We start from the raw sequence: 12,985 nt of genomic DNA, 5'->3' as shown, positions 1-12,985 counted from the left end.
AGGGGAGCCCTCATCCACTGCTGGTGGGAATGCAAGCTGCTGCAGCCACTCTAGAAAACAGTAAGGAGGGTCCTCAAGAAAGTAAAAATAGAGCTGCCCTACGACCCAGCAACCCTACTTCTGGGCATATATCCCGAGGAAATGAAACAGCCTCCTGAAGAGCTCCCTGCGCTCCCATGTTCACTGCAGCACTATTCACAGTAGCTGAGACCCAGGCCCCACAAGAGCGGCTGTCCGCAGATGCACGGGGAAGGAAGATGTGATATCCACACACAATGGGGTATCAGCCATAAAATAGGAGGAATCCTCCCATGTGAGACATGAGCCTTGAGGCACGGAGCTAGGTGATAAAAGTCAGAGCAAGGGAAAAACTACATGATCTCACCTGTATGTGCAATCATAAAAGTTAAGATCCTACAACCAGAGAGTGGATCCATGGTTATCATGGGCTGGAGAGTGGGGTCAATGGGGAGAGGTTTGTCACAGGATACACACTTGCAGTTATCAGACGAATGAAGACTTTCTGGGGATCTCAGGTACAGCATGGTGACTATAATTAACCATACTGTACTATATACTTGAAACTTGCTGAGAGAGTAGATACGTGTTCTCAGTATACCAAACACAACACTCTGTGAGGTAATGATGTGTTATGGTAATCATTTCACAGTGAATATATAATACCAAATGATCGGCACTGGGTACCTTAAATATATTCAACTTTCACTTGTCAATTACACCTCAATAAAGCTTACACTGTATCCTTACGCTTTTGTCTTTTCTACTGCAGTGACCATCCTCTTACATGATCTATCACAAACTTACTATGTGTATTGTCAGTCTCTACCAAACAGATAAAAGCTCAAGTAAACCAGGGGCTCTCATCAGTTATACTGACAGACATATCCCAAGTAAATGTGGCACATGGTAGGTTTTGAATACTTTCTGGGGCAGCCCAGGTGGCTCAGCAGTTTAGCGCCACCTTCGGCCCAGGGCGTGATCCTGGAGACCCGGGATCGAGTCCCACGTTGGGCTCCCTGCATGGAGCCTGCTTCTCCCTCTGCCTGTGTCTCTGCCTCTCTCTGTGTGTCTCTCATGAATAAATAAATAAAATCTTAAAAAAATATATTTTTTTGAATGGAAAAAGAAAACAGAGTAAATAAAACAAGTTTTCCAGGTGTAGGAACATCAGTCCCTAAAAGATATGACATACAACTTTCCCAGGCCCAGGCTCAGCAGGGGGGCATGATGAATGAAGAGACAGAGCGGGTGCTGGGACAGGGTGCACAGGACACAGGGCCTCTCAAGTAGGCGGCCCACTCACTGCAATGGTGTGAGGCAATCGCTGGCATTGTGGAAGAACCACCCCAAAGGATGAGAAGTAGCATGCATCTCTCCCTCACACAGGGCTAGAAGTAGTGTCTGTTCCCACCAGGTGAACCAGAATGCGGCAGGTGCACAGAGTATGGGGTCTCTAGGGGTGGGAAGTACTGGCCCCAGACTAAGCACCATTCCACTCCTACCTGACAAAATTTTTTCTCCCAAATTTATTTATTTATTCATGAGAGACACACAGAGAGGGGCAGAGACACAGGCAGAAGGAGAAGCAGGCTCCATGCAGGGAGCCCAATGCAGGACTCAATCCTGAAATCCTGGGATCACGCCCTGAGCCAAAGGCAGACACTCAACCACTAAGCAACCCAGGCATCCCCTGCCTAACAAATCTTAAAGCAAGATTTAAAAGGATCAAACTGTTTTCAAGTCAGTTAGAGGCATCCTGGAACAATAAACTATTTAAAGAAACACAAAAACATTAAACACCTAACCAAAAATTACTATGAAGGTCAAGCAGAGAACTGTGACCCATTAACTCACAGTGTCCTCTCCAGGTGTAAACACTGACCCTGTGCAAATGCTTCAGAAGTCAGGTAGAAACCTGAAAAATAAAAGGCCCTAATAATAGGACTTCTACAGGTGAAAACTACAACGTCTGATATTAAAAATATACTCGAATAAATAGAAATAAAAAATGTACTTAATGGAATTAACAGATTAGACATTGTAGAAGACTAATAAACTTGAAGATATTCCAGAAACATTCCAGAATGAAACCAAGAAATAAGAATTTTTAAAAAATACAGTGGATGGGGCATCTAAGTGGCTCAGTGGGTAAAGCACCTGGCTTCAGCTTAGGTCATGATCTCAGGGTCCTGGGATGGAGGCCTACTTCAAGCTCCCTCTCCCTCTGCTGCTCCCATGCTTGTGTACCCTGTCAATCAAATAAAATTTTTAAATATGTATGTTGAAATAAAAGACAGAGGTTCAGTAAACTCTGGGACAACTTCAAAGGTCTTAATAGAGGAATAACCAGAGATCATGAAAGAAAAGAAGTGGCCAGGGGGGCACCGAGGGGGAGGATTGACATTTGAAGAAATTATGGCCAAAATCTTCCAAGTTTGATGAAAACATTTATAAATCACAGATTCAAGAAGCTCAATGAACACTTGCCACAAGAAACAGAATGCTTTTAAGTTACATCATGATGAAAATGCCCAACAGCCTGGGTGGCTCAGTGGTTTAGCGCCACCTTCAGCCAAGGGCGTGATCCTGGAGACCCCGGGATCGAGTCCCACATCAGGCTCCCTGCATGGCGCCTGCTTCTCCCTCTGCCTGTGTCTCTGCCCCTCTCTGTCTCTCTCTCTCTGTGTCTCTCATGAGTAAATAAATAAAAAGTCTTAAAAAAATGTGGTCAGAGTTTAAAAAAAAAAAAAAAGAAAAAAGAAAATGCCCAAAACCACTGATAAAGACAAAGGGGTTGAAATAAATAAATAAATAAATAAATAATCTGACAACACAGAATTCTACACCAAGTAAAAATGAATGTAAAATAAAGATGGTTTTGAAAACCAATCCATCACAGCAGATGTGCACTACAAGAAACATTTAAGTCTTTTAGATGGAAGCAAAAGTATACCAGAAGGAAGTCTGGATTTACACAAAGGAATGAAGACCACCAGAAGTGTAACTACAGAGCACCCCCTAATTACAGCAAAATACACATTCTTCTCAAGGGCAAAAGGAAAATGTACTAAGGTGGCCCAGATTCTGAGTCGCAGTACAAATCTTAATAAATTTAAAGGGATTCAAGTCAGATGAATTATGTCTCATGACTATAAGGAGATTAAATTAGAAACCAATAAAAAATTCCCCCAGAAATCCCCAAATATTTGGAAACTAAATACCAGATTTCTAAGTTACCCATGGACCAAAGAAATAATAATAATAAAAAGAGAATCAGAGATAATTTTGAACTGAATTAAAAAAAAAAAAGAACACAGAAACACCACCACACCCACAATGTACCAGAATTTGTGAAACTGTGCTAAAAGAGTACTTTGAAGATTTATGGAAATAAATGGCTACTTCAGAAAAAGACTGCCTCTCATCAATGAGCTCAGTTTCCATTGTAAGACACTAGAAAGAAAAATTAAACCCCAAGTAATGAAGAGAAAGATTATAAAGATCAGAAGAAAACCAAGGAAACAGGAAGGAGGAAAAACAATGAAACCAATTACTGGTTCTGTCCGACAATCAACAAAATTGACAAACCTCTACAGAGATGCAAGGGAGGTGGGGGGTGGGAGATGAGATGAATTACCAGTAACAGTAATGAGTGATGTGACATAGCTACAGATCCCACAGAGGGTGAATACACATAGCATTATGAGCAATTCTAAGCAATGGAGTTGACACTTGAGATGAAGTGGACTGAATCTTTGTAAGACCCAAGGAACCAAACTCCCTCAGGAAGAAATGGGACAACCTGAGTAGCCCGACTTGAAGAAACAAACTGTAGGGGCACTGGGTGGCTCAGACAGTGGCGTCTGACTCATGGTTTCAGCTCAGGTCTTGGTCTCACAGTTGTGGTTTTGAGCCCCACGCTGGGCTCCACGCTAGCTGCGGAGCCTATTTTTTCTTTTTCTTTTTTTTTTTTTTTTTAAAGATTCTATGTATTTATTTTTGAGAAACAGAGAGAGAGCACACAAGAGAAGGGAGAGGGGCAGAAGGAGAAATCAGACTCCCTGCTGAGCAAAGACACCCCCCCACATGGAACTCCATCCCAAGACCCTGAGATCATGACCTGAGTCAAAGGCAGACACTTCACCAACTGAGCCACCCAGGTGCCCAAGCATGGAGCCTATTTTAAACACAAACAAAGACTGTAGCTGAAAACTTTCCCTCACATAAAACCCTAGGCCCAGATGGCTCCTCTTCATTTAAAAAAGAAATGATAACTTCTTCCACAAAACTGCATAGAAGGGAATATACTGAACAGAAAACTGCAGACCAACAACATCCATCATGAACACAGCTATGCAAGTTTTATGCAAAATTCTGGCCAATCTAATCCAACAACTAATCAAAAGCATGTTACATCATAGCCCAGTGAAGCTTATCTCAGAATATAAGGTGGATTAAATACATGAGAAATCATCCTAACACACCAGAAGAAAAAAAGTATGTTCATCGCCACAGACGGAGAAAGAAGCATGACAAATTCAAACAACCACTCCTCATAAAAACTCTTGGAAATCCTAACAGAAGGGTACTTCATGAACCTCACAAAGGTCATGTGCATAAAACCAAAACTGACTTTACACTTACTGGTAAAATGGAATGTTTCTTCCCCTATCATCAGTCAGATGTTTCCACTCATGATCTGTCCACCTTTGTTTTAAAACTTTTTTTTTTTCCAAGATTTTACTTATTGTGGGGCTCGAACTCACAACCCCGGTATGAAGAGTCACACACTCCACAGACTGAGCCAGCCAGGCACCCCTCTGTTCACCTTTGTAATGAAAGCTCAATCCAGGGCAATCAGGCAAGACAAAGAAATAAGAGGCAGAAGGAAGGGAGGAAGGGAGGGAGGGACACCAGAAGGGATAGGAAATAAAGCTGAATGTATTTACAAGTAACATGACACTATGTAGAAGACACGATGATGGAATCCACAAAAAGTTCCTATAACTGAGACGCCTGGGTCATTCAGTGGTTAAGGGGCTGCCTTTGGCTCAGGTCGTGATCCCGGGGTCCTGGGATCGAATCTCACATCAGTCTCCCTGCATGGAGCCTGCTTCTCCCTCTGCCTGTGTCTGCCTCTCTCTCTGTGTCTCTAATGAATCAATAATTTTTTTTAAAAAAAAGTTCCTACAACTAGTAAGTGAGCTTAACATGTTTCCAAAGAATATTAATTTACCAAAATTTACATTTCTATATACTGTTATAATCCCAAATTAAATTTTTTAAAAATCACTTTAACATAGCACCAAAAAAGAATATAAAATACTTACAGATAAATATTTAAGCACAAAAGATGCGGAAGACCAGTACGCTAAAAGCAAAAACTATAGCCACAAGGAATTAAAGAAGATCTAACCAAGTGGAAAAATTAAAGACCTAACCAAGTGGAGAAAAATGTCCATTTTCTCCAATGGATCTATAGATTCAATGCAATCCCAATAAAAATCTCAGCATTTTGGAGACAGTAACCAGCTCATTCTAACTTGTACGGAAATGAAAAGGAACTAGAATAGCCAAAATAATTCTGAAAAAGAACAGAATTGGAAAGCTAACACCACTTGTTTTTAAGAATTATATACAGTAATCAAAACAGTGTGGCACTGTTGTGAAAACACACTTAACAGATGGACGGAAAAGACAGTCCAGAGATAAACCGACATGTGTAGGGACAAACGATCCTGATGACAACACAAAGGCAGCTCAGTAGAAAGGGGAAGTCTTTCCAGCGAATGGTGCTACACCGTTGCATACCTATACATGGGGGGAAAATATTGCTGTGTACCTCACACTATATACAACAATGAACTTAAAATGAGCCACAGACCTTAAAAATGTAATAAAATTTAAAATTACAGAACCCCTGGGAGAACATCTTTGTGACTCTGGATTAAGCAGAGATTTCTTAGGTACAAAACCAAAAGCAGGATCCATAAAAGAAACAAAAAAACTGATAAACTAGACTACGTACAAAATTAAAAACTTTGACTTCTCAAAAGATACTGTTAGAAGAACAAAAGCCACAGACTGAGAGAGAATGTATTTGCAATTATAAATCTGATAAGGACATGTATACAAAACGTATAAAGATCTCCCAAAACTCAGTAATAAAACAACTCAATACAAAAACGGGCAGAAGACTGGAACAGACCCTTCACCAAAATAGTATATGCATATGATAAGATGTTTGACACCACTACTCATCAGGAAACACAAATTAAAACTATAGTAAGACTCAACTACCTACCTTTCCAATGGCTACAATTAACAAGTGCTGATGAGGATGTGCAGCAGCAGGGGCTCCTATCCACTGCAGATGAGCATACAGAGGACACTGTGACAGAGGTTAAGCCTATCATATGATCCATCTCTTCCATTATTAAGCATTTACCCAAGAGAAATGAAAACATGCATCTATACAAAGTCTTGCTTTATAAATGTTCTTTTATTAGTGATAGTTCTAAACTGGAAACACCCAAATATTCATCACCAAGTGAATGGGAAAACAAACCGTGCCATGTGATAGAATGGAATACTGCTCAGAAATAAAAAGACACAACCTGTGTGAGTGAATCTCAAAATTAGTAAACCAAGTAAAAGAAGCCTGACAAAAAGAGCACATGTCATAAAAATCTATTTATATAAAATTCTAGAAAATGCAAACTAACCCAGAGTGACAGAAAGCCTATCAGTGGTTGCCAAGGGCAGGGAGAGGGCACAGGAAGCCTTTAGTGGTGACAGATATGTTCGTGATCTCGATGGTGTTATAGGTATATAAACATCTTACCAAATTTGGTAGAGAAATCAGTGCAGGAGTGGCAAACCAGCAACTCTATAACGGACTGAACACTGTGCTCCAAACCAAGGAAAATAAAACTTACAGAAAAGCTGGGATGCATGTCAAATATGTGAAGTTTATTTACATCAATTATACTTCATTACTGCTCTATATCCCCCAAAAATTAAGCAGAGGAGCGTGCTAGGGTCTGAGGAGAAAACAGAAGGCACGGAACAGCAGTTCGGGAGCTCTCTGCACTGAGCCCTGTGGCAGCACTGTGGGGCTGTGCCGAGCGAGGGCCAGCGGGAAGTCTGTGATCCCGAACCCAGCCACAGTGGATCCGTTCAGGAACAGGCACGCAGGAGGCAGAGAACTTGATGGAAAGAAGGTACCACTGGGAAGATGCTCTGGGTGACACAGGCAGAGGCGGGGGGTGGGGGTGTGGGAGGCAGATCACAGCACAGGCATCCAACACTGAGGGCTTGTAGCCACAGTGAAGGCAAGGTCTTCACAGGGCTGATCTTTTCAGGGGAAAAAGAACACTGACACACCGCTGTGGTGTGGAAGTCTGGTGTGCAGGACCAGACCAGTGCAAGATCGGGTGTTACCACACCAGCTCCCGGTAAACGACAACAGCAGTGCAAGCGGAAGGTGGGCCTTCTCCAACACAAGTGTAGCTCTAGACAGTCACCTGAGAGATCAACACGCTCAACAGGCGTCTGGTCCGCTCGATTCCTATTAGCCAGTGTAGGGGAGGATTTCTCCCACTCAAGCTGCCCCATCCAACTGTGAATGATCAGAGTGCAGCCTACCCCAGGCTGCTGGGAATTTAAAATGTGGCTGGTCTTTTATATAACAGTGGATCCAAAATCAGAGGGGAGCCATCATGTCCCATCACCCTCGGTATTTCTCCACTGGCCCACATCCTGGTCCCAAAGAGAATGGCTCTCTTCCCCCTGCTCTTTTCTTATGAAACAGCCTTAAATACTCCATAAAAGAATCAACCTCCTTGGAGTCTGACTCTTGATTTCAACACAAATGTTTCCTCTCTGACCTTTTACTGACACCTCACCCTATAGTCCATCTTCTGCTTCTCCTAATTAAACCAGACCCGCCTTTCAGGAACTGCTCAGATCTTATACACCCTGTGGCCCCTTCCTGACTACAACCCTTCATTCCACTTAAGAGGGAATTTAAAGTAGAATCAAAGGAAGCAATGAAAGGCACAATGTTTAGAGAAAGACTTAACAGGCTAAATTTTAAAAAGGAACATGAAAAAGGCTCACACTCTACATAAAAATGAATTCATAAAACATCTTTACCAGTTTCACTATTTTCAGGCGGAGATTCATGTTCTGAGCGATCCAGAGCCAAAGTGCTCACAGCGGTTTGGTCTGACTCCTGCAAATCCGATAGTGCCACATTGTCATGACTTTTGTCACCATCGCCATTGGTATCCAATCCTGTAATTAGGAATTTTACCCCAAATTTTATGATTAGAAGAATAACTTTCTCTTAAAACAAAACAAAACCTTACAGTTGCAGTTACTTCAATTTTTTAACTTGATTGTGAAAGATCCTCTGGCTCTTAAATACTGTAACAAATCACATGACACAAATTTTAATTTTGTTTTCAATTTTTTAAAAACTTATTTTCAACTCATAACCCCGAGATCAGAGTGGCATGTTCTACCAACTGAACCAGCAAGGTGACCCAATTAGCAATTTCTTACAGAGGGATTAAATGAGAACAAAGACAAAGCCTTGAGAGCAAAGGTGCTCCTCATCATACTCATGCTCATAACTCACCCTCCTGGCCGCAGTCTGTGCAAGGGCCTGAAGACTCCTCCCAGTCCGCACTCACACCGCCGTCTGCTGCACTACCCGCATCCAGATGCAGCACAGGGGTTCCCCACACTTTAGCATTAGGGTTTAGCTCTGAAACCTTGGCAGTCGGTACCTAGGGGAAAATGGGACACAAACATTTGTCTCTGAATTCCAGTCAAAGACAATTTTACTTATTAATTCATACGTGAAACACATCTGTGCAAGAAAAAGGCCAGAACGGCAGAGTCTGTCTTATGTGTACACTGGGGATGAAACGTGGTGCAAAGTAACAAAAGTCGAGACACCAAGCTCGACTTCACTCACCATCAGCCTCCTCAGTTCCTACTGAGTGGAGGGCTCTCCAGAAGTTGCAAATGAAAGGATGAGGCCCCTGCCTTCACAGACATTCAGTAAACAACTGGGGATCCAACTGTCATCTCTATTCTAGACACAATTCAGACTTACAAACCTGAACAGAACGCAGATGAATACGTTCTTAAACAAAGCTCAAATACTCATACTATGAAGGATACAGAACACGCAAGCCGCTTGGAAGAACAGAGATCTTCTAATGGGTGTGCAAGACGGGTGCTCCGTGCTGCCTCTACTGTGAACCTACTCATTTCCAGGGACACTGGCCTCCTTTCTGTCCGGCTGCTGGGGCAATACTGGGACAGTGTTCATATGCTCACACCTTCATTTCCTGGTGCACCTAACAACCCCCTGAGTTTTCTTCTCTTGCTCACATCTCTCAAGTGAACCCAAATCTAAAGAAAAATCAAGGGCAGCCCGGATGGCTCAGCAGTTTATCGCCTCCTTCAGCCCAGGGCGTGATCCTGGAGACCCGGGATCGAGTCCTGCGTCGGGCTCCCTGCATGGAGCCTGCTTCTCCCTCTGTGTGTGTCTCTGCCTCTCTCTCTCTCTCTTTCTCTCTGTCTCTCATGAATAAATAAATAAAATCTTTAAAAAATAAAAATAAAGAAAAATCAATGTATCTGGGGCAGGTACTCCCCAAACTCCGGTTCATTGTCAGTTCTGTCAGCAAACCTAGCCAAATAATACCCAGGTAATACAAGCCTTGAAACCACTACGCAAGGATCAGAGCTTCCTGGGAGGGGGATGAGGGTCCCTGGGAGGGGTCCCTGGGAGGGGTCCCAGGGGCCCCCAGGGAGCGCCAGGAAGGAGCCCTGAACTGGAAGCAGCCTCCCAGCACCCCCACATGACCCCCAAGGGCAGATGCGACCCAATACTACCATGATAAGCCCTCGAGGAAATGTGTAGATTAACAATCTTTAGATGACAGAATAAATTCATTCTGGCTGTGGTGATTAAAGCTTTCAGTGAAAAACAAGACTATCTCCGACCATGACAGGAGAGGCCAATGTGGTTACACGACAACATGCATTTTGCACCCCGAGGAGGTGAGAGAGCCCAACAGGCTTTCCCTTCTTCGAGGGTATCACACTCCGGAAGCACGGATTCTTCAGTCTCCCTTCTGATGGGACATCTAAACTTCCAGTTCGTTTTCAGTGCAGTGTGAGGACAGAACGGTGAACAAAGCAGACACAACCCCTGCTCTCATGAGCAAAGAGAGCAATGCAGGAGACACTCCGTATTTACTCCGTTTTCCACCTGTGTTTTGTTGTTGTTCTTTGTTTTGTTTACCTCATGCCCCTCCCTCTTTCCTGGTCCAATGCTGATAGAAAGACCTTTTACTGGCTGGACTCTCCACCACACAACACACATGAAGCTTTCCCACGTTACTGTATTCAACCCACTAAGCTGGCCCTGACCTCCAGCATACACCACACATCCTCTAAGTTCCTACCACCCACGAAGGGGTCCTTGCCACTGTCAGCACCTTCTGCAGCTAACTGCGCTGGAGCACTCCCAATATATAACACAATTTTAGGCAGTTAAGCAGTATTCAAGTGTGTATCTCACATGCCACAACTGAATAGAAATCTATCCTTAGGTAATTTACTACTTTAGCAGTAAATATTCAAATCCAAATCAAGTATTTGGGATCTAACACAATTTCAAGCAGCTAACCAGTATTGAAGTGAGACTCTTGAGTGACAAGGCATGAAAGAATGGAGACATATAATTAGGAGCTGCTGGCATGACAACTACGTCGAGTCTGCTAGGTGCCAGGCACATTCCATGGACTTTCCTGAGCTTAATCACAACAACCCTATGAGGCTTTCACAAATAATACTGAGGCAGAGAGAGGTTAAGTAATGTGCTCACCAAGAGAGTAATTAGAAAACTGTCCTAACATCAGCAAAGACAAAACATTACCAAGAGTTCATGACCTCCATTTAATTCACATGAAAAATAACTTGTCTTCCTTGTATGTCTTTAAGGTGTGGGTCTTGTCCTGCAGTCATGTGGAACTCTAAGCAGCCATCAACATCTCAAGTTTCACCTGCTTGGCTACCTGTTTTATTTTTCCACTGAAAAGTCATGGCTGAGCAGTGGTTATTAAAACCAAAAGTGAGCTGACCTCAAAAGCTGCATCCTGAAGCGATTTTATATAAATGACCCACACCACTCTTTCAAAGTACAGCATCCATAAATCCTGATGTTCTGAAGAAACTCTGCACCCCAACACCAGGTTCCATTTAAAAAAAGAAAAAAGAAAAAACCAACAACCTAACAATTCATAAATCTGTGTTTTCTGGACAAGAGAAAGAATGGTTCACTGACAGGTTACTGAGTAGGAATCAGAGGAGCTAGTATCAGAGAAGGGGACAAGGGAACTGAGGAATATAAAATAGGTGAGACAGTAGGGGAAGGAAACTTTCAAACTTTTTATTTCGTAATTGGTAATCACACCTGCTTATGTACTTCAAGGCCTAATTTTCTAGAGTTTTTGCCTCCACCACTACTTAAGAAACAAAAGCTATTAACTTCAATGTAACTTTTTTTAGCAAAAATCCCAACTGTGGGAACAGAAAGAGGGTTAAATGTACATTTCCCTAAGTTACAGGGTTACATTTACACTTATGTTCATGTAATTGGGACTAACATTTGAACCACATCTATCTCCTTACTACCATCAGTTGCTTTTTTCTTGTCTACAAAAATCACTAATAATAAACTATCATCAGGGCTCCTGAGTGGCTCTGTCAGTGAAGCATCTGCCTTTGGCTCGGGTCATGATCCCAGGGTCCTGGGACTGAGCCCGTATTGGACTCCCCTGCTCAGCGGGGAGTCTGCTTCTCCCTCTCCCTCTGCCTGTGCCACACTCCTCTCTTCTCATGAGTATGAGCACACACGCACATGCTCTCTCTCCTCTCAAATAAAATTTTTAAAAATTAAAAAATTATCAAAAAAAGAAATAACAAATGGTGAGGATGTGGAGAAAGGGGCACTCTCTTATACTGTTGGTGGGAATGCAAACTGGTACAGCCACTCTGGCAAAGAGTATGGAGGTTCCTCAAAAAACTGAAAATAGAAACTCCTATGATCCAGCAATCCCACTTCTGGATATTTACCGAAAGAAAACAAAAATACTAATTTGATAAAAGTGTCTGTACCCCATGTTCAATGCAGCATTATTTACATTTATAATACCCAAGATAGGGAAACAACCTAAGTGTCCACTGAAAGATGAATGAATAAAGAAGATGTGGTATATATATGTACAATGGAATATTACTTAGCCATAAAAAAGAATGAAATCTTGCCACTTGCAATGATGCAGAGGGAACTAGAGGGTATTTTGCAAGTGAAATAAATCAGACAAATACTATATGATCTCACTTCTATGTGGATTCTAAAAACAAATAAACCAAGCTCATAGACAAAATCAGTATTTGCCAGAGGTGGGAGCAAGAGCTGGGAAAATGGGTGAACTGTTTTTTTGCTTCTAGTTTAAATGAACTGAATTTATAAATACACAAACTACTGGTTGAGTCAATGAGATTCTGCTGTTAGAAGTATGCCTTTCAATTATACATTGAAAAGGACTACTTTCAGAGCAAGACTAACTTCATGTTTGTTGAGTGTTGGTGTTTATCACAGACTAGCTAGAAAGATGCTCAAATTAGCTGCCCACTGCAGCAGCATCTGTGAAGCTTCTTCCAAATGAGCAGGGCCGGAGCACCATGGTTGGAAAGCTCTGCAGGTGCTTGGACTGCCAGGAGGCAGACTTCAAAGCCAGGTAAAAGCGGCAAACTTGTAGCAGAAAGCAGATTCTGAGTTTTCTATCTATACTGTCCACGTGTGGACTTTTGAGAAGTGACTTTAAAATTCAATGGACAAATGCCTGTTCTGTTCCAACAAGGGGGTCATGAG

The 12,985-nt window shown here is 42.4% G+C and overlaps 1 protein-coding gene across 3 annotated transcripts in view; it reads right to left on the bottom strand.

Moving 5' to 3' along the window:
* LARP4B (La ribonucleoprotein 4B) overlaps positions 1-12,985 on the bottom strand; it is a 95,498-nt gene that overhangs the window by 40,575 nt on the left and 41,938 nt on the right. For all 3 annotated transcript variants that reach the window (XM_041765913.1, XM_041765914.1, XM_041765911.1), the window contains 2 exons: positions 8,666-8,816; positions 8,179-8,319 (listed from right to left, as the gene is read on the bottom strand). In XM_041765913.1, the coding sequence (XP_041621847.1) occupies positions 8,179-8,319; positions 8,666-8,816 (292 nt within the window). The remainder of the gene's footprint in view (positions 1-8,178; positions 8,320-8,665; positions 8,817-12,985) is intronic.

Source organism: Vulpes lagopus, chromosome 8, assembly GCF_018345385.1.
Source record: "Vulpes lagopus strain Blue_001 chromosome 8, ASM1834538v1, whole genome shotgun sequence".
NCBI lineage: Eukaryota > Metazoa > Chordata > Mammalia > Carnivora > Canidae > Vulpes > Vulpes lagopus.
Note: the sequence above shows the minus strand (reverse complement) of the source record. Positions and strands in the feature narration are given on the sequence as shown.